General features: G+C 41.0%; 1 protein-coding gene across 1 annotated transcript in view; it reads left to right on the top strand.

The window, feature by feature from the left end:
• The window catches only part of LOC117516093 (SLIT-ROBO Rho GTPase-activating protein 1-like), a 245,944-nt gene that overhangs the window by 210,252 nt on the left and 12,506 nt on the right, over window positions 1-23,186 (top strand). The window contains 9 exon segments of the mRNA XM_034176985.1: window positions 4,352-4,429; window positions 4,621-4,755; window positions 7,938-8,043; window positions 8,190-8,414; window positions 13,115-13,193; window positions 21,374-21,443; window positions 21,446-21,496; window positions 21,499-21,516; window positions 21,519-21,561. Of these exon segments, the coding sequence (XP_034032876.1) occupies window positions 4,352-4,429; window positions 4,621-4,755; window positions 7,938-8,043; window positions 8,190-8,414; window positions 13,115-13,193; window positions 21,374-21,443; window positions 21,446-21,496; window positions 21,499-21,516; window positions 21,519-21,561 (805 nt within the window).

Genomic DNA, 23,186 nt, shown 5'->3' with positions numbered 1-23,186 from the left:
CACAGAAAGTTAGCAGTAATCATCATAAATTTTCATGACGTCAGTACAAAATGTCACAGATATGTTGCAATGCCAGTAAGGTATGACATCATGTGTAAATACGTCAACAAGATGTCACCATGATGCAACCGTTGCTTGTGCATCACAAGGAAAAAAATCTTCTGTAAATATAGCGTGCATTACCTTTTAGAATAGAATGCCTTTTATTGTCATTATACAATGTACAACAAAATTAAAACAAGATTTTCTCATCATTATGAAATATCCACCCATTTTTGAACCCGGTTATTCCAGTTAAAGGTCACGGGACCCTATTCCATAGACAGACAAACTCATTCATACTTGCAGTCACACCTGTGGTCAATTCTCCCTACCTGAGCAATCAATACGTTCCTGAGGGAACCCATGCGAACACGTGGAGCTCATGCAAACACACACAGAAAAGCACCTGGTCCAATTCCAACCCAGGAACTTTTTGCTATGAGGCAACAGTGCCATGAAACCTTCACGACATTGACAGAAGGCACTAATACTTCGTCCTGACATGACATGACGAATCCCATGAAGTACTACAAAGAGGTGCCCATCTCATTTCATTTATGGTAATCTTTCCGTGAGGCACACTGATGTTTTAGACCCCATGATGAGTAAGAATACTGGTTTGAGTTACACTGATAAACACACTCAGGTTTGTTTGGGTTTTTTTGTTTGTTTGTTTTTGGGGTTGGGTTTGTGTTTTGTTTTTTGTGTTTTTGCTTTTTGCATTTAAGTATAAAACCATGACAACAGTGAGGTGTGTTTGTGGGGTGCTGCTGCATCAGTTGCCAATTCCTGCTGTGCAGAGAGAAAGTTGCAAAGAAACTAATTACAGTACATCCTGAAAGTATTCACAGCACTTCACTTTTTCCACATTTTATTATGTTCCAGCCTTATTCCAGAATGGAGTAAATTAATTTTTTTCCCTCAAAATTCTACTCACAACACTTCATAAGGGCAACATAAAGAAATATATTTTTTTTTTACTTTTTTGCAAATTTATTGAAAATAAAATAACTAAGAAATCACATGTACATAAGTATTCACACCCTTTGCTCAATACTTTGTTGATGCGCCTTTGGCAGCAATTACAGCCTCATGTCTTGTTGAATATGATGCCACAAGGTTGGCTCAACTATCTTTGGGCAGTTTTGCCCATTCCTCTTTGCAGCACCTCTCAAGCTCCATCAGGTTGGATGTCGAGCGGTGCAGAGCCATTTTCAGATCTCTCCAGCAAAGTTCAATTGGATTTAGGTCTGGGCTCTGGCTGGGCCACTCAAGGACATTCACAGAGTTGTCCTGAAGTCACTCCTTTGATATCTTGACTGTGTGCTTAGAGTCATTGTCCTGCTGAAAGATGAACCGCCACCCCAGTCTGAGATCTGGGGCACTGGAGCAGGTTTTTATCCAGGATGTCTTTGTACATTGCTGTAATCATCTTTCCCTCAGTCTAGTCTCCCAGTTCCTGATGCTGAAAAACATCCCCACAGCATGATGCTGCCACCACCATGCTTCACTGCAGGGATGGTGCCTGGTTTTCTGCAAACATGACACCTGGCATTCACACCAAAGAGTTCAGCCTTGTTCTCATCAGACCAGAGAATTTTGTTTCTCATGGTCTGAGAGTCCTTCAGGTGCCTTTTGGCAAACTCCAGGTGGGCTACCATGTGCCTTTTACTAAGGAGTGCCTTCCATCTACCATACAGGCCAGAGTGGTGGTTGCTGCAGAGATGGTTGTCCTTCTGGAAGGTTCTTCTCTTTTCACAGAGGAATGCTGGAGCTCTGACAGAGTGACCATCGGTTTCTTGGTCACCTCCCTGCCTAAGGCCCTTCTCCCCGATTGCTCAGTTTAGTTGGGCGGCCAGCTCTAGGAAGAGACCTGGTGGATCTGAACTTCTTCCATTTATGGATGATAGAGGCCATTGTACCCATTGGGACCTTCCAAGCAGCAGAAATGTTTCTGTACCCTTCCCCAGATTTGTGCCTTGAGACAATCCTGTCTCTGAGGTCTACAGTCAGTTCCTTTGGCTTCATCCTTGGTTTGTGCTCTGACATACACAGTCAACTGTGGGACCTTATATGTAGACAGGTGTATGTCTTTCCAAATCATGTCCAATCAATTGAATTTACCCAAGTGGACTCCAATTAAGCTGTAGAAACATCTCAACAATGATCAGTGGAAACAGGATGCATCTGAGCTCAATTTGAGCTTAATGACAAAGGTTGCAAATACTTGTGTACATGTGATCTCTTATGGCCCAGTCATACGGCACTTAATGAAGGGCAACAAAGCCCAAACGATACAAGAAATCTGGACTTTCGTTGACTTTCGTTGGCATCGTTTAACCTTCGCTCAGCTTTGTTCCTGCAGCTGGCACTTCGTCAGGATTTTTAAACTGTTGAAAAATTTGAATGAATGCCACCGAAAATCTCAATCCATCCATATTTCGTTTTGCTGTCGTTCTTGACGTTTCTTAATCGTTTGCTTAGTTTTTGTAACGTTAGTGTTTAGTTTGACTTCATTCGACCAGCTGAATGTTTTCACACAGTACAGAAGCCGTTTCTGAACGCTGCTGCTGCTGCCGCCGCTGTATTCATGTACTGTCGGAAATTACAGTGCAAACTCAGCCTGTTTGCTTGGATTTTTTATATATATGTATGTATGTATATATATATATATATATATATATATATATATATATATATCGGGGGGGGGGGGTCAGCTTCACTGGGCTCAGTCACTTTATATAGGACAGAATTAATCTTTTGTGTGGATATAATTAATTATTTTGCCACAAGAAACTGCTGAATTTGAAACAACAAAAAAGCTGTGTAATTTTTGGCGGTACTTGAACGCAGCGGCAGCAGCAGCTTCTGCGTGTGCTTATTTTTTTTAATAAATATAACAATATGAGTATAAGATTGACAATCCAGCCGTTCTGTACATGTGGCAACAGGTAGATAAATCAAATGAATATATAAAGAGCTATCTGGAAGGCAGAATTCACAATGTGGATCAGTGGCAGCTCGTGGAATAACCACACACGGGGAGTCAATGCGCGTTCACACGGACTGATCAGTTTACTGCTCTGATATATTCAGTCATCTTTACACTTATATTTATTCCCCCTTTTGACAGTTTTCTGTTAGAAATCAATATACATGGCTTAGTAACATAATATAGTGATAGAGCAGTCACTATGGCACACCAGAGTTTGTTTGGGTTTGTTTTTATTGAATCAAGACATAGCGCCCAGCGTGTCGTCAGACAGTGTTGATTCTAATGAATGAAGGAGATGATCCCTCTTTTGTTATGGACGAGGAACCAGAGCAGGTGGGTCCACCGACGTGTGCACAGATCTCCACAGCTTCTGTTTGCAGTTTCTCCAGTACTCAGGTGCTATGAGCTCTGTCCCAGGGCCGAGTCCTGGAACTCAGAGATGCAGACACACACTGCCCCAGCAGTGGCTCCAGACGCGTTTCGTTTAAAGCATGGAGATCAACATTAGCTTCGGTTTCATTTTGTTCCTCTTTCGTCCCTTTTGCGCTCTTGGTTTGCAGGCTGTTCGGTGATAAAGATTGTTCGTCCACCTTTTATCAACGAATTGTGACTTTTTTACTTTTTTCGAATTGTTGTATGCCATGTGACTGGGCCATTATTTATTTATTTATCAATTTATCAATCAAACATTGTCATTATGGGGTATTGTTCATAGAATTTTGAGGGGAAAAAATTAAATTCATTCATTTCAGAATAAGGCTGTAACATAATAAAATGTGTAAAAATCACGGATCACCGGACCTTCCCACGTGTTCAATACAAACAACAGACCCTGCGGCCAGTAAGTGTGTTTGGACACAGCTGTGAATACTTTCTGGGTGCACCGTAGGCTGTCAAAGTAGGGCATACAGTGTATACTTCATGTGTGAATTTCATTGATCCTTGAGAATAAAATGAATTTCAGCCATTTTAGAATAAGGTTGTAACATTACAAAATGTGGAAAAGGTGAAGTGCTGTGAATACTTTCCGAATGCACTCTGTTTCCTCCTGACCCTTAACCTCTTCCCTTGTTAAATCCTAATCCTGGTTTGAAGACATTTGAGTTAATCTTAATTGCAGACTTCCTGACTCATTAATTATCCTCAGTGAGGAAAGTGAGGGGGCTTAACAAACAAGATGTGCCTATTTAGACGCGTGTAAAGTCTGCATTATTTGCTGAGTGTTAAAGTTCTTATGGTGGATTTACATTACGAGAAGGATTTTGTTTTCTGTTTAGCATTTATGTGCTTAGCTTTTTGTCTTTCTCCATGTAGGCCTTCAGCATCAAGGAATATTCCGTGTGTCTGGATCCCAGCTGGAGGTCAATGACATCAAGAACTCATTTGAGAGAGGTACAGGTTCATCTCTTAATCTACCAGACGGGTGCTCTTGTTCATCGACTCAACAAATAAGCTTCTTTTAGATCTGTTTTATACATTTAGGAATTAGCAGTGTTTTGAGTTATTGTGTGTGTTTTAATAAAGCATGTTTCACCTATAATTGTGCTTGTATTAAATTATTTTTCTTCTGATGTGTGTCTTAGGAAATGACCCTCTCACAGATGATGAGAGTAATCATGACATCAACTCAGTGGCAGGTGTTCTCAAACTCTACTTCCGAGGTTTGGAGAATCCTCTGTTCCCCAAAGAGAGATTCAGTGATCTGCTTTCCTGCATCAGTAAGAACGCACAAACTCTGTCGAGACTTGCTGCTGTATAATGAGAGCATTTTCTCTCTTTTTTCTTCTTTTTTTTTTTTTTTTTTGTCTTATAAAATTATTCCATTGAAAATAATTGATCTGTTTTTAGATCAGTTATTTACCAATTATTTACCAGTATGCTTCACCAAATCATACAATCTCTCGTAAATCACCTTGATGTGTTATACACAAGTAATCTCAAAGTTAATAAGTAGCTTCAAATCCAGGTCTGTGTATGGCTAGCCCAACTATTATCCATAGTGTGTATGTAGGAGGGCCGATTGAGAAGTTTTGAGCCCGACCCAGAAAAGGTAGGAACGTGGTTCTCCATCTTTTACATTCTGAGAACACAACATTTCTCGAGTATGTGTGACATTTTAACTCACTGGGCGCAAGGTTTAGAAAAGTCGGTTTCACAGAACGCAAAAGATGGAGAACCACGCCCTACTTTTTCTAGGTTACGCGCAAAACGTCTCAGTTGCCCCTTGTATGTTGGATAAAGTCTCTGTGACATCACACAGTGTGTGATGGAAGTGCACGTTTGACGTTCAAAGAAAGTGAGTTCCAAATTAGACCAGCTAAGTAATGTCTCAATCCTCCTAACTCTTGGAAATCCATAAATGATGGTGGAGCATGGACAAGACTGGTGTGAACTTGGATGGGTCAAATGAACCCTGAACACATGCCCTCTCATCTCTGAGTTGCTACAAAACAATGCTAAAGCTAGCAGGCTAATCTTAGTTCAGGTGTTTTATAAATGCATATTGTTTGCAGACTGGCCAGTTGTTTTCATAACAGGTGGTTTAGCATATTGCCTCGGAGTAGCGGTGGAGATAGCACCACCAACCTCTCGATACCTGCTGATTAATGGTAACAGACAAATTAAATTATACTAAAATTTCACTGGAAGGAAATACTGGAACACTGACTTTTTAGATGGTCCGTCAGTACAGCTAACACATCAGCAAGCCACATTATCTGCGATATTTTTAATAAAATGCTCAGAGAGAATGAACATGGTTGAGTTCACAGCGGCTAGCAGCTGCTGCAAGCAGGACTCTGGACTCCATTCACAGGAAAGCAGCTGTCACTTAAAGCAACAGCACTCCCTAATATTCACACTTTATGGATGCAGATGGTTTAAACTGATGAGTTACATTTAAAATTACCCCCCCCCCCCCCCAATACAGGAACTAGCTAAGGGGTCCAAAACCTTTTTTTTTTTTTTTTTTTTTCTTCCTACCAGGCTGTAAACATGTTCATTTCTGCTGTAAAATTGAACATTTTAACATGGATATCTATGAGGAGTGACTCACTTTTGGAGCCCGCCTTAAGTGGCCACTCAAGGAACTGCAGTATTTGACACTTTTGCACAGGTAGCCATTGTGCTCTGCTTTACTATTCCTGATTGAGTGGGATTTAAACATTTAAGCAACTTAAGTATTCATTTTCAAATGTCCAAACACACTTACTGGCTACAGGGTCTGTTGTTTGTATTGAACACGTGGGATGGTCCGGTGATCCATGAAGAAGAAGAATTTATTTTGCTCCCTGCAATGAATTCCTAAATTTGCTTTGCCTCAGACATCAGCATTTTTATAGCCACTTTATTTGACCATTTTGATAAATTATCCACATCACCAACAAATATTTTGAAGACTCTGTTGTCTGCATGTTCTGCTGGTAGCCAGCAAGGCGCTAGTGGATGGGGAAACAACAAAATGAAGGCTTCTGTTGACACCGACGAGTCCACCAGCTGCTGATTTCTCTGGTAATAAGCTGCTCTTAGTAAAAATGGTTCATCAGCGGCATAATTTGACACAGTGGCTTCAACTGTGTGACAAGGGAATGTTTTTGGTTGTGTTGACAAACATTTGAACAAGCACGTGAATGATCGTACTACTGCATGTGTGTGTGGACGCATGTGCGCGCATCATTGGGTGCACATTTGTGTAAAATGAGTGATGGGGATTCCCTGTTTACATTCTCCAGTTCAGCATGCCAGTGTTTGCAGTCGGGGCTCTGCGCCCAGCAGGCTCCATATTAAAGACTGTTTATTCCATATGGAGCAACTCAGACCAGCTTCAGCATCATTTTCCCATTTAGTGCCTGTCAGCTTACATCAAAGTAGCAACACTGTTTACATTGGAATTTGCAGGATAATTTTTTTTTTTTTTTGTGCATGCACTTGATGTGTTTGCCACTGAATTACAAGGATTTGCAGGAGGGTGTCTTTAAATCATACCTTCTGAAGTGCTCAGGAGCCTTTCAGTTACTCATGAATGATGAAATGCATCACATGGATCCCAGAGGACCAAATCCCAGATAGCACTTAGTGGCTGGAAGGTGACAGGTCTATTTTTAACCACCAGCTCGACCCGACCACAGCCAAATAAAATAGGCTGCTTAAAGCACTAAAGTGGAACACATGTAATTCTCCAGCATGTTGATGTTGTACATTAGAAGAAACATTTTCAGTTTTGTTTTTTTCTGTTATAATGATAGTCCTGTGATATATTTAGAAAATCTCTTGTCTTCAATATGTTCAATTCTGTACTGCAGAAAAATGAAAGAGAAATGTGCACAAATCTGTTGACAAAAGCTGTTTTCATTTAGAGCAGGATGAAACATTTGGTATCCTTGTTATCAAATGCTAATGATGAGCGCTGGCCTCCTTTTCCTCCACTTCCTTCCTTCTGACAGCAAGATACAGTACATAGGTTGAGATGAAGGTCACTGTCACATATGTAGTGTATTTCCTGTGGCCACCACACACACACACACACACACACACACACACACACACACACACACACACACACACACACACACACACACATATGCATTGTTAAACCTTTGCTGGGAGGTAGGATGGTTCCGATAAGTAACCGACTCTGGTTTTCTAATCGCCTGTTTTTATATCCTGGTGAATTTGCGTGTGAATGGTCAATATGTGAATATGTGTGCTTTTCTAGTACATTTGCACATTTACAATATGTTACATTTAACCTGAGTTTAAGCTGTGATGAGCGGACAAACAGGACTCAGGATATCATTCCGTTTCTTCTACTGAAACTGAACTAAATGTGCTTCCTCTCAGCCAGATGCATTTTACTTTGTTGTAAAATAATACCTTCTTGTACGTTTTTTATCCACTACAGGAATAGACAACCTATATGAGAGAGCACTTTACATCCGTAAGATCCTCCTAACCATTCCACGATCAGTCCTCGTCGTCATGCGCTACCTCTTTGCCTTCCTCAACCAGTACGTTTACAGACACTAACCACTAAATTTCACACTTAAACAGCTTGAGTAATGGCCTGTTAATTTTTTACTGCTTTCTTTGCCTTTTTGTAAAATGTATTTCCTCTCATCCTCCCCCTCCTTCACTCGACTGGCCACCCTTCCAGCTTGTCCCAGTACAGTGATGAGAACATGATGGATCCTTATAATCTGGCCATATGTTTTGGTCCAACACTGATGCCCACACCGGACAGTCAGGATCAAGTCTCTTGCCAGGCTCATGTCAATGAAATCATCAAGACCATCATCATCCACCATGAAACCATTTTTCCTGATGCCAAAGAACTGGACGGACCCATCTATGAGAAGTGCATGGCCGGAGGAGACTATTGGTGAGAAACAAAGGAGCATGCATACATAAAGACAGGTGGCAAATTAAAGGAGAAACCAGAATAAATGAGTGGAGAAACAACAACTGCAGATAAGTGTTACAGTTAACTAATTAACACCCATTCATATTCTGAAGCATGGATAAAAATGCAGTTACCAGATGTCAGCCCAGTTGAACAGCTATGGAAGAATTTGGACAAATGCATGTCCAAAAAAAAAAAAAAAAATACACTGTAAAACTCAATGAGTTAGTTGAACTCATACCATTTGAGGAAACCGATTGCCTTAAACTGTTTGAGTTTGCCAACTTAAATAAAATAATTTTCAAAAATGTAATTGTTAAAGTTTTAGTAACTTAACAATTTATAGTTCATTAAACTTATATAAATCTAGTTTATGTTTTTCAATAAAAAAGTGACAAATTTCTGCCTAAAAAAATTTGCATTACATTTTTTGATGCATTCTTTGGTTTACTTGTTGACTCTGCGTTGTGTTGTTATGACTCCACCCATTCGCTCCCCTTGGTACGCAAACTCACGATGTCCGGTATGGAAGTTGGACTCTCTAACCAGAAGGCTAAAACCCAGGGCTCTGGCCTTGTGACCAGAGGTTTCTTTTGAGCTGTTGGGAATGAGGTTTACTAACTACATATGCACAGCGACACCTGTTGGCCTCTATTACATAAGCTCCTCAATTAAAATGAGTGAATGGAATGGACTGGAAATACATCACCAATACTTAAATGCCCCAAAACTTTAAATGCACTTAAAGGAACTGAGTTGTTATGACAACAGTTCATTTTTGAGTTAGTTTAATTAATGAAAATGAGTGACTATAACTTTTTTCAAAGTTTGAGTTACATTATTGATTTATTGATTGATTTAATTATTGTATTAAAATAGAGTGTTCAGTTTAACTGTGTAATGAGGGACTATATTTTGGAAGAATGGTATTCCATCTCTGCAGTAAAGATCTAGAGACTGGTAGAATCAGTGCCAAACTGCTTTGAACTGTTCTGGTGGCATGTGGCAACCCAATACGTTTTTTTTCCCCTTTTGATTTATTTAACCATCTATTTGTGCATATTTAGCAGGCATGTACTAGCTAATGTCGACGGAGTACTTTTGAAATTGAGTTTGAATCAGACATTTCCAGTCTATTTGATTAAAACTTTGTCTTATCAAAAAAAAATTGTAATACCACTCTGACTGATCTTTACGGTTCAAACCACATTGACACACTGCCTAGCGCCTCACCTTGATGGTCTAAAGCACATAGCACGTGCATTTGGAGCATGTGCAGCTCAGCAATGCTATTTACACGACACAAAATCTGACCACAAAGCAGGGTGCAGTGCCCAAATGGGTTGTACTTGGTCACCTAATTAGTCATTGGTGTATTTCAGGAAAAACATGAAAGCAGATTGTCACCCATCATTGCTTTTGGGTTCACCAATGTGCCAGAGTCTGGCACATTGGTTTTGTAGTGAGGAAAGGTGCCTGTGTATATGAAAATCGTGATGCCGTGATATTAAGTCTTGGAGGGGTGAAAGTTGAGACAGAAAACATTCTGATGATATAATTTCTTGCAGCTCGGCAGATGTCCTAAATCATTGTAGGTCTGAGAGTCAGACAGATGGCAGTGGTTTTCTCATTCCACTTTTTTTTTTTTTAACAATGAATGGAACAAAGGCACTCAGCCAACCTTCTCTTGTTAGGGACTCACTCAGCGTGCAGGCGCGTGTGTGTGTGTGTGTGTGTGTGTGTGTGTGTGTGTGTGTGTGCGTGCGTGCGTGCGTGCGTGCGTGCGTGCGTGCGTGCGTGCGTGCGTGCGTGCGTGCGTGCGTGCGTGAGTGAGTGCCAAGTTGATGCTTAATGTTGCAGCTGTGTCGGTAGTGTGATGGTTTACTTGATTCTATGAATTGCACAAACCAGTTATGTCTGTGGTCTCAGAACATAATGGATTGAGCATGTTCATCAACTTTACGTGCCAGACTGTCTGAATCAACCACTCTAATTACCAAAGACGGGGTGGTGAAATGTCAGAACAGTGTACCAGAACAAATCAGGACCTCCTGTTGCAGAAATGTTCTTCGAACACCTCATCTCACCAGAACTCAAATGTGGAACAGTAGCTGTGACAGCCACATTTTCACATCAGCCTGATAGTTCTGGTTGGAACTGGTTTGTAGTTACGTCTTGCAGATGCAGACACGGCCGTGAGCCCGGAATCAGTTCAGGCCCAAGCAGACAGGTAAGTGCCCTGCATATCAGGGGACATTCAGTCTGACATTCTCAGGAGTTTTCTGAAACAGCACAGATGACCGTCTGAGTGAAGGAAACAAGCTTAGATTGATGACTGGTCAAAAAAAAGAGAGGGAGAATTTTATTGTGAAGATTTGATGGCAGAACAGGTAGCTCGGGATACAGTCGGGCTGCTTAACTTGGGTTTGATTCCCAATGATGCTACCTGTTTGTGCAGTTCTTCTGCATTGTTCCAGACCACAGAGCAATAAATGGGCACCGGCCTTGGCTGGGGAAGTAACCTGTGTCCCAGCCAGGAGGAGCCATACTGACTCTTATCTGCTTCACACTGAGAAATATGGGGATAAGCACTGCTACCAGTGTGACTCAAGGCCTGTATAGAAATTACTTCTACATACTGTAAGAGGTTTTGAGGAAGGAGGCTTTAAGAGTTTCGGAAAACCAAAATTGGCAGCTCACTTTGATTAGTGACTGGCACACGAGTTGAAAAAGTGCCAGTATTATCTTATTTTACTATTAAGTGATTTTCAGAAGGGTTTTGTACTATAGCACCATCAAACATTGAAGTAGTCTTTGTGTGCATTTGACACAGAAGAGCACATGACCTTTGCATCTGAAGCTATGGAGAGTATTTGCAACAAAATAAGAAAAGTAAAAAAGCAGCATATACTCGTATGAGTTTCTATCTTCATATTATTACTGTTCAGTCTGTCACAATTTTCATTTGCACTGATGTTAAAAATCACACAGAGGGTTATGTTGAAATAGATACAGATATATAATAGAACTGAAGCAACATGTCTTTTTGTTATGTTTGTGGCATTTTTTTTTCTCTTTTTTGCTTCAGTGAATGAAATACTTACTGTAGATGTAATCAGTCTTGGCAGGGACCCCAATGCAGAGAACCACAACAAAGGACAGTTGAACAGATGTTATTGTTCACAAGAAATATTTTAACAGCTACAGCAACAACATGGCACGCAAGAGGAATAGTCAGAGATACAGGCTTGGGTCAGGTATGTGGTAATTTGTCCAAAACAACCTCAGTATATTTGAGGGAAGAAGCAGAAGAGTAATCAAAAAAAAAAAAAAATATCCAGGCAGAGTTCAGTAACCAGAGTTCTCAATGACAACAGCCTTTCAAGGGCCTGACTGTACAATTATCCAAGTCACAGACAGAGTTCTATACTCAGGGATTCTCATAATACCAAAATAATAGGTGGAAAACAGGAGTGGAATGGCAGCAAAGTTCTGTAACATGGAATCAGAACACAGTAACCAGAGCCAAACTAGTAAGTGAAGAAATTGGAGTCTGGACTAGTACCAAAGGTCACTAAAATGGAGTCAAAAACAGAGTAATGCTAGAGAGCAGGGCAGAGCCTAATACAATCTGGCAACTAAAATCGACCAGTTAACTTTTGAGATGTGGGGACATATGAACATGGTATACAAAAATCTGGAAGTAAACTAACCAGAGCAAACAGCGGAAACATCACAATAAAAGCACAAATAATAAATACCACAAGAATGAAAATACCTCGTAATGCAGAGGGGAAATTACCAGGAGTAATTCAAAATATTTGACCAAAAAAAAACTAGTTAAAACTTGACTCATGACAAGTAGATATGCATCAAACAACAGCATTTATTATATTAGCATTGCACAGTGCTAGCGGTGTGATATACAGGAACACATTTCAGTCATTTATCTTATATCACAAAAGCTGACCCTGAATGCCATTTCATAGTCACCAAATCAGGAGGGCTGATAAGGTCAGTGGAGCCCATTCAGCTTTTACTGGATTCTGTTTGATGTGTGCGGGAACATTTACTGAAGGGAGTTCATGTGGAAAGTAATAATGACTTAAACTGTCCTACATACAGGCCTTTAATTCTGTGTAAACCTGACTGTGGCTCTTTGTCAGGCCCAAAACCTATGCCCCTCTCTCTAACTCGCTCGCTCACTGCTCGTGACCCGCACATCACCATAGGCTAGTGGGGATTTATCCCTGGCTGGAGCTAATCGTCCTTCCCGGGGTGACCACATCCCCCCGGTGGCACATCAAGCCCTGGGGTGATTTGTTGTCTTGGCTGCCTCCCTTTCTCCAAGACGAGGAGGCAGCTGGTGGTATGTTAGTAGGGAGGACACGTTCCATTCCAGGAAGGGGGTAATCTGCCCGGCATTACCGCCAGTCTCTCAGCGTGATGCCAGAAGGAAACCTTTTAGAAATGAAGACCAACCACAGAGAGGCAACGTAAGCTTCTCATGGAATGCTGATAGTGACCTCTGTTTGAACTGTCCCTCAGTATTATCCCCGCCTCCTTTTACTCACTTTCACCTTCACTAGCCTGAGATTTTAAGGCTAACTCCAGGCTGACCTTTGAACCTTGACTGAGCAATGACCCTAATATGTGTATATTTTTTTTGCCCCCCACAGCGAGAGCCCATACAGCGAGCACGGGGCTCTGGAGGAGGTCGACAATGAAGGAGGGACAGAGACGCACACCAGCGAAGACGGTGATTGAACACAGACGCATCCATGAAAAATAGTTAAAAGTTGTTCTTTTTGGGAAAATATCTGTACATATGCTGTCTACAGATTAAAGTGTGATGGTTCAACCCCACCCCTGCACATCATGGGGCAGCTAATCCTTACTTTTCAGCCTTTTAGATGCTCTGAAGTGTCAGAGGACTGGGTGCTGCATGATGATTATAATAGCTTGCCACAGGACTCCTCCACTTTTATACAAATTCAGTCACTGTCCAGAGCAGCTGGACACCCACAGTGAGAAATTTAACTTTATAAAGGTCCCAGAGTTGGATATTACATCATGAAATGTGTTTTCTGAATAAAAATATAATAGGATATGTTTGGAGCATCTGGCCAAATGTGTCTGTATTTTTTCTCTTGGTCTAAGAGAAATATAGGGAAAGAGATTCATATCTTAACAATAGAGGCTGTGATGTCTCTCAGGCATGATGGGATATGTTCAAGTTGTCTGTTCACATGCGTGTCTCTTCACTTAAAAGAAACTGAACGCTGTCTGGTGTGTTCCAAATTAAATAGTGGGGCTGAGTTAGTTGAGACAATGAGGCTAGACACGGTCAGGCGTCACTGTTTAATGTCCAGAAAGAAGAAGGTCGTAAACCTTCCAGTCCATTAAAAAGTAAGTATCCATGACAGAAGCTTGACCAGATGTTGACAGTGTGGGCTAAAACAGTCAACCACTAGTGGAGCCAAGTCTTTGTATCGGTTTCCTAAGCCAGTTTACTCTCATCACCTCATCCTACCTTAGTGTTAGATCCTATTGTATTTGTCGGGCAACACACAGGGAGTACTTCCAAAGCACATCACTTGTAGTATGTCAGTGTCAACTTGAAGTCATGACAGTGGTGTCATATAGAGGTGGTTTGATTTTATAATTACATTTCTTTATGTCAGAATTTCTGTTGTGTCACACAGATGGCTGCCATTACTGCCTTGATAATTAAAGGAAGATGATGACTTTACATCGGCCCCCCACAAACTGTGATTCTGGTCCAAAATCTTCTCAAAGAGCAGTGGAAGGATAGTCTGATTTAATTTAATCTGTCCCCATGGAGCCTTACACAGTTCAGTTAATGTCTCGGGGATTTTTCCTCTCCTAAATCACCATAACACAGATTTATTTTATACAAAAACATACAGTCGTATGCAAAAGTTTGGGCACCCCTGATAGTTTTCATGATTTTCCTTTATAAATCATTGGTTGTCTGGATCAGAAATTTCAGTTAAATATATCATAAAGCAGAACACAGTGATATTTGAGAAGTGAAATGAAGCTTCTAGTATTTACAGAAAGTGTGCAATAATTATTTAAACAAAATGGGGCAGGTGCATAAATTTGGGCACCCTTGTCATTTTATTGATTTGAATACATTTAGCACTAATTATTGGAACACAGAATTGGTTTGGTAAGCTCATTGACCCTTGACCTCCTTACACAGGTGAATCCAATCACGAGAAAGGGTATTTAAGGTGGCCATTTACAAATGTTTCCCCTCTTTGCATCTCTTCTAATGAGTGGAAACATGGGAGCCTCTAAACACCTCTCAAATGACCTGAAAACAAAGATTGTTCAACATCATGGTTTAGGAGAAGGATACAAAAAGCTATTTCAGAGATTTCAGCTGTCAGTTTCCACTGTGAGGAACATAGTGAGGAAATAGAAGACCGCAGGCACAGTACTAGTTAAGGCCTGAAGTGGCAGGCCAAGAAAAATCTCAGATAAGCTGAAGCGAAGGATGGTGAGAACAGTCATAGTCAACCCACAGACCTGCTCCAAAGACCTACAACATGATCTTGCTGCAGATAGTGTCTCTGTGCATCGTTCAACTATACAGCGCACTTTGCACAAGAAGATGCTGTATGATACTGTAATGCAGAGGAAGCCTTTTCTGCATACACGCCACAAATGGAGTTGCTAGAGGTATGCTAAAGCACATTTGGACAAGCCAACTTCATTTTGGAATAAGGTGATGTGGACTGATGAAACTCAAATTGAGTTATTTAGACATAAGGGGCAGTATGCATGGCAGAAAAAGAACACAGCATTCCAAGAAAAACACTTTCTACCTACAGTAAAATTTGGAGGTGGTTCCATCATGCTGTGGGGCTGTGTGGCCAGTGCAGGTACTTGGAATCTTGTTAAACTTGAGGGTCACATGGATTCCAGTCAACATCAGCAGATTCTTGAGAACAATGTTCAAGAATCAGTGACAAAGTTGAAGTTGCGCCGGGGCTGGAACTTTCAACAAGACAGTGACCCTAAACACTGCTCAAAATCTACATTCATGCAACGTTCTGGAATGGCCATCTCAGTCTCCATACCTGAATATTATTGAAAATCTGTGGGGTGATTTTAAGCGGGCTGTCCATGCTCAGAAACTAACAAACCTGACTGAACTGGAGATGGTTTGTAAAGAAGAATGGCTCAAAATACCTTCATCCAGAATCCAGACTCTCATTGGAAGCTATAGGAAGCATTTAGAGGCTGTTTTGCAAAAGGAGGATCTACTAAATATTGATGTAATTTTTTTTCTGTTGGGGTGCCCAAATTTATGCACCTGCCTTATTTTGTTTAAAGAATTATTGCACACTTTCTGTAAATCCTATAAACTTCATTTCACTTTATGATATTTTTAATTGGTACTCAACAATTTATAAATGTTCATTAAGTCCAGACCCAAAAATTGCTCTATTTGGAAACTCCCCTTCTCTTTTACGCATGAGCTCCTCTGAACGGCATATTGTCACTTACGGGATGATAATTGCAAAAAAGGTTATTTTAACACTATGGAAAACAGATACAGTTCCTCTGTTTAAGATGTGGCTAACTGAAATCATTAATATTTTGCATATGAAGAAGATTCGGTATGATTTACAGAATAAAATTGACAGTTTTGACAAAATTTGGAAAACGTTTATTGATTATTTCTCACAATATAATGCCACATCTTAAATTTTTATTTTGAATTCCACCACTTTTTTTTTGTTTTGTAATGTATTTTTTTTTTCAGCTCTAAAAAGTGAAATGATGCAGTGCATCTTTTTATTTTTGTGAAAACCCTCATATGTGTTGTTTTGTCTCTTATATGAAAAAGTTTAATAAACATATTTGAAAAAAAAAACTTCTCAGATATCACTGTGTCCGTCTGCTATATGATATATTTAACTGAAATTGCTGATCCAAACAACCAATGATTGATAAAGGAAAATCATGGAAGTCATCAGGGGTGCCCAAACTTTTACATACCACTGTAAATTTCATGTCCATCTCATGAAATAAGTGCACAACAAAAATATTCTGTTTTCATCCCCATTTGTCATGAGTGGAAGTGAAAGATCGAAAAAATCCACATTGCCAAGCACTTCATCTTTGCCAAGATCATCCACCCGCCTGGCAGGTGTGGCATAACAGGATGCAAATTAAACAGCATGATTACTGCACAAATGTGAGTTGGACCGGTGACAATAACAGGCCATTCTAAAATGTGCGGTTGATCTTGGAAAAAGACAACTTTATCTGGAGAAGAAGCCGGATGTGTTGGTCCTGGACTGGCGTGCTTACACATGGTCTGCAGTTGTGAGAGTACTGTATTTCCTCGATTAAGCACCTGGCCTTGAATAGGGGCCTGCCTTATTTAATGACCGGGGTCAAAACTTTGTCTGAAAAAAATAAACGCCTGCATTAAATAAGTGCCGGTGTAGCTGACCAAACGGTACCCCTTAAAAATCGTTGCCATCGCTGCACGTGCGTCATTTTGGAGCGTCAGCAGCGGCTCACCGATTATTGCCTTGTTTCGCCGTAAAAAAGCTGGGTTTCTGTTTAAAACTGACGTTAGAATGATTTAAGAGGTTTTACTTTGTCACCTGATGGTTAATCACATAATTCCCTTTGATCACTTTGGGTGTAGAGAGTCAGACTCAGAGAGTCAGACTCAGACGTGCTGCTGTGACACTCTGATTGCTTCCCCCGTCTTTTATTATGAAACATTGCTGAATTTATGTGGAAATGATTGTTGTACAAAAGCGTCAGATATCTGTTGCTGAGATAGATGATGACTGGAGTGCAGTTTGAAGCAGAAACGGGGCGATAATCTGTGAATTGCTGCTGATACTCAGAAATGACGCATGCACGGCGAAGGCAGAGGGGACTGATTTTTGGGGGGGGCATTTGGTCAGTGACACCGGGCCTGATCTATGCTTCTACAACTCTGTAACTCCGTAGCCACACAATGATGTCAGCATGGGCGTGACCCTTTCTGAAGCTCTTCATCGCATGGGTGGGTGTCGTAATGCAATATGCCGCCAGAAAAGTAGGGGGTATGAGTTGGAGAACAAGGCAGGACTTTCTTTCTGCCTGCATCGCTACTGTTCCAGTCTGGTTGTTTCTCCATCCCCCCCCCCCCCTTTTTCTGGACCAATTTGTCCCTCCATGAGCTCCACTTCTTTATACAATCAACCTTCAAACCAACATTACGATACGTGCAATTTTCCTCCATGAATTGCAGGTCATTTGCATATCTTTGCCGTCTTTTTTTTTTTTTTTTTTTTGACTGTGTTGTAAAGTTGGTCATATTTGAGGACTTTTCTGCCCAATGTATTTGATCCATGATCAAAATGTAATTAGCATTCGCACTGCAAAAACATTTAGCAGCGGGAGATATACGACGGGAGAGGAAGGAGTGAAACTGGAACAGTGACCAGTCACAGCCCTTGCAGTCTCCATCGTTACCTATGGTTTCAGCTTATTGGAGGTGCACGTCAGGCTACGGAGAGGGAGTCAGCAAGGGTTTGCAGTGATGTAGAGGGCTCTGATCTAAAGCGGTTGTCTTTGGTTCGCCACACCCAGGGATGTGTGTGAAACTTAACACCATATTACAGTGCAGGCAGCAAGCAGCATTTTGTTAATAACAGCCGGCCATGAATAAAGGCCTGCCTCGAACCGGCTTTGGGGGACAATCCTGCAGCCAGCTTGCCAGTTTCACGCTCCTTCAAAATGTACGTCTGTGTCATTGTATTGAACATTGTCTTGGCTGATATTGTATTAAACTGTAGCTTGTGCAGCATCATTTAGTCAAGGAAGGATTTACAGAATGGCAGGGAGGTTTATAGTATATTGGCTTTTTATTTTCTCCTAAATTTGCATCAAGGTCACAGATGAAGTAAGTGGCACATTGATTATGTATCACATTCCTGGAGTCCAGCCTCGTTATGAAATTCGCTGGCACTGAATATGTAAGGTGAGTTTATTTTATTGTACAGGAAGTATCACCAGTTTTCCTGCTTTTTGTTATATCAGCAAGGTGAGACAAAACTGTTTGGGTTCAGGGAAAACCAGAGGAAATAAATGGAAGCATTTATTCACTGATTTTGCACTGATCCTAACTATTTCTTACACTCATGGATACGCCAGACACACCCACTCTGCTCCACTGGCTCGTGAAGATGTGACAGTTCACAGTGTCTCTTAAACCACATGTCGCCAGCTCTCACAGCTTCTTTTTTTTTTTTTTTTTTTCCCTCCAGCTCTAGTCAGAATGTGAACGTGCATCAACGGGTGGTTGGTTCCAAACAAACTCATGGCCGGACTCGCTCGATGTGACAGAGGGATCCTCCTGTTCTACGTTGTTGTGCTGCTTCCAGCCACTTTATAGCAGTGTCCACATGTGCACTTTTGACAGCGGTCTTGGATAAATGTTTGAAAGACCAAAAGTAGATGGAGGAATAGATTGAAGCAAGGGGAGTTGTAGAAAATAGCGGAAAAGAATTCGGTGGTACTGTCAGGTGTATTAGCAGTGCACCCGCTGTAAGCTATGTCAGTTAATTCAGACAGTAAATTCCTGCATGTCTTATTTCACTGGAGCCATGCCACGTCCACCTCGTCAATCCTGATAACCCGGTGATGCCAGCGAAGTCACAAGTTAAAGCTCTCTTTTTGTTTTCAAAGAGGCTAAAAAATGCAGCAGATTGAGTGAGCAGGACACAGTGAAGTGAAGCTCTGTGTCCTGCTCACGTCCAGATATCCTCTTTTATCTTGGATTCACTCGGGCGCTCCTGTAACACAGTCGATATAAGATGTATCATAATGAGTGTGATCTGGAACCGAGCCATTCACTTTGCTCCCTGCCAGTACAGAGAGACTGTGTGTTAGGGAGGGGCCGGGCCGCCTCCGTCCAGGGACCGCTTGTCTGATTTTAAAGTGAGAAACTGAGACACGACGAAGGCAGAGGTGGGAGCGAGGGAGGAATGAAGAAGCTATTTTTAGACCCGTGTTGCTGTAGTGCATGCATATTGGCACAGAGAGCTGGCTTGTACTTGTGGAAGTCGATTGTTGATATTGATGTTTTTTCTCTTTTTTTCTGAGCAGAAATAAAAGTGTTTTGTTTTTTGTTTTGTTTTTTTGAATTATAATCTAATCAGTAAAAGTTAAAGCTGTCATTAAAAAAGAAGAGAGGCACTCAGAGTGCATACCTCTGACAAATTCTACCAGTCATCTGTTTACATCTCTGGTGAGACTTTTATCTTTCTCACATTTGAACTTGATAACCAAGGTTTGATCCTCATTTTTGATCATGGCAGCACATCTTTGATCATAATCACTAATCTTTGATCCTGTCGTTAGAGCTTGACTGTGATTTCCGAACTGTTTGTGCTGATTCTTGATTTTGATAACCAAGCTTTGATCCTGGTTTTTGATCTGTTTCTAGCTCTCCTCATTAGTTTAATTTCCCTTTAAAGCTCCTGACGGATGTGTTGTGATACTGACCCAGGGCTGAGAAAACTCTGCGGATTTCATCATGGGCGGGGTGGGGATGGGTGTCAGTGTTGTACTCTTTAATCGTGATCGTTACTGAGTTTTTAAAATGATTATCACAAAGCGTTCTTTTTTTACAGCATCATGCATCAAGTCCGCGGACACTGTGTTACAGATACATATCAGTTTCCTCGGATCCGCGAAGATTCGCGGAGGAAAAATGCTACTCAAAGCCTGGCTGTTACGACAGTTGTCGTAAAGCGGGACTGGTTGGTTGCTGCGGTGACACTGTGTGGCTCCTGTGCGAAGCTTAGCTAAACGTAGCATGTGGACATCGCACACTTTTAGAACTTTCAAGTTTTTAAAAGAAGAATTTTGCAGCATGTCTGTGTCACGGAGCGACATCAGACAGAGCGAAGATGGCGAGAAAGACGGTTTGAAAAAGTGTGATAAGGACAAGAATCCGTGGAATTGTTGCTGGCTTCATGAACACACCTGAAAGATAAATGGGAAAAGCGAACTGGTAAGAATTTTTTTCTCTCTCTGGAAAATAAACATCGTGTTGTTCAAACTGTTCAAACAATCAGAAAAGATTATGTGCCTTTTTTTCTTTCATTAATCTAGACTTTCTTTCATTGAAAAAAAGACATTGTGGCTTTGAATGAATTTAGGTTACATGAATTTACACGACAATGTAAATTAGTTTTTATTAATGTAGGCTCTTTTTATGGGGAAAAAGAGACACTGTGGCTTTGAGTGGATTTACAGGAATTTACACAAGAATATGTGGCTTTTTTACTATAAGGTATGTTATTGATATTTTACCCTGATTTTTAAAATATTCTACAATCTGTAGCTGTGGTTTTTGTCATGGTTTAACAGTCTTTTCAGTCTTCATGAATTTCATGTAGTTTAATTGTTCTGAGTTAATGCATAATTTGGTTTACAATTAAAAGGAAAATCATTCCAGTCCTGCTTCCTGTCCGTATTCTGGTTATTTCAACATGAGCATTGATGGATTCAAATGAAAGGTTGAATCTAGGATCCTTTAAATATGCACTAATTTTGAGATTTGTTCTTCCAGGAATGTTTGAAAATGTATCAGTAGATGAAAATTTTATTTGGTTTCTGGGGCCCCACGAGGCCCAGACCCCCTGCGAATTTCCCTCGGATTTACAGTTTTCATTTCAGAGCCCGTGGTGTTACACTGCTGAGTTTCACACATAAAACATGCAAAACAATCTTACACCAATTCCTAGACTCTCCTGATGGGCTAACATTTTGTTTTTTATATGATAAGACCTATCAGGGTTAAAACTTTCTGAACATGGGAGGAGTCTTCTTTACTTTTCCTGCCCTAACCTACCTGACCTGTCTAATCTGTGTGTGGTTGACAGAGGGGTGAGCCCATCGAAGCCATTGCTAAGTTTGACTACGTTGGCCGGTCTTCCCGAGAGCTATCCTTCAAGAAGGTGCCTCATTGCTGCTATATCAGCGAGCGTCAGAAGACTGGTGGGAGGGACGCACAATGGCATCGACGGCCTGTGCCACATCAATATATCGTAGTACAAACATGTGAGTGTTTGTCGTTTATAATTTAATTTAATTTATTTAGTTTATACAGTGCCAACTCACAAAGAAGCTGCCTCAAGGCGCTTCACACGGTAAGATCTAACTTTACCAACCCCTAGAGCAAGCACACATTGCAAGCACACATATTTTTCGGTAGTGGAATCATTTTAGCCTGTTTCCACGCTTGCGGACATGTGTTGCAAGTAAAACTGAGGTTTATTATATGGGATAAAACAGGAGCGATAGAATCAGCTGCTAGTTTGAGAAACCTACCGTCAAGACCATCAACACCCGGGGGCTTGTCTTTATAGGATTTCAGGAATTCCTTTACCTTATTTATACTTACTTCTTAAAATTTAAACCTGGTGTTTTTATTATTCATAATTTTATTTCGTATCAATAGATAGGATTTAACATTACTCAGATTAGGTATATTTTCTCTCTTTTTCTGTTTGTTTTATCAGAAGGTGATCTCAAACTTCGCCAAGTTCAAAGATCAGCAGTCAGTATCAGAGATGAATGATTGAGATCTAATGCCCGGATCAAAGTTCGGCAATCAGGACCTAAGGATGGGATCAAAGATGAGCAATCACAATCAAAGAACAGCAGTCAGGGTCCGAGGGTGGATTCAAGGATGAGTGATTAGGATCAAAGGTCAGCAGTCAAGACCTAAGGATAGCATCAAAGATGAGTGATCAAAGATAATTGATCACAATCAAAGGACAGCAGTCAGGTTCAAAGGTAGGGATAAAGGAAAGTTGAAATCTTCCCCATCTTTGGGACCCTCATTCAGCCTTTCTGTTCCAAGAAGGTTATGGCACCGACTGTTTCATCCTAATGGACTGTGTTCAGTGTCTGTCCAGGACAGGAACAGAATCACGTCAATCTCTGAGCAGCTGACTTTAAAAAAAGGAAGGAAAAAAGCATTTAGAAAGCCTTCCCCTTTAGAAAGCCTTCCCCTCTTTCCTTTTTTCCCCTCACTGTTGTCCCATCAGTGCGGCTCTATCAGTAAATCACCATCACTGCTGAGGCGATGCCTTAGCTGATTAAAGAGCTGCAGAATTTACAGCCGTTGTAGTCGTCCTCTGCACTTAACGCGGAGCAGGCTGAGGATAGTCAGAGCAACCAGGGTTTGCAGTCTTCACGTGTCCCATAAAAGATCCCAAAATAAAACATGCAGAGTGACGTCAGAGAAAGTGTTTCAGTATAGGATGTCTCCTCTCCAGGCTTTTAGGGTGTCTCTCGTGTCTGTAGGTTTTGCTTGTTGCTCCCTCTGCTGAAGTGCACGACTTTGCTCTCGACACTGTATCTGCTAAACAAGTTGCATTTTATATACAACACCACAGAGGCAGCAGCACAGATGTGCACTGGTGCCACCCTCACAGCTCGTGCACCTGGCTGCGTGAGCGCTGTGGGATCCGTGCTCATCACTGCCGCAGTGGCACGCTGACAGACCCCGGAATATGATTCATCTGACCTTTCTGGACCTCGGAGAAATGCTGGCAGTCAAATGTTGTTATTGAGTGATTGGCACAAATATGAGAGATTGACTGATTGACCACTTTCTGGTTTTTTCTTTTTTTTTTTTTTTTTGGTTTGTTTGTTTTTTTTCCCTTGTCTGTCATTTCCTCTCTCTCG

Source organism: Thalassophryne amazonica, chromosome 8 (genome assembly GCF_902500255.1).
Source record: "Thalassophryne amazonica chromosome 8, fThaAma1.1, whole genome shotgun sequence".
NCBI lineage: Eukaryota > Metazoa > Chordata > Actinopteri > Batrachoidiformes > Batrachoididae > Thalassophryne > Thalassophryne amazonica.
The sequence above is the reverse complement of the archived record's forward strand: the minus strand, read 5'-3'. Positions and strand labels throughout refer to the sequence as shown.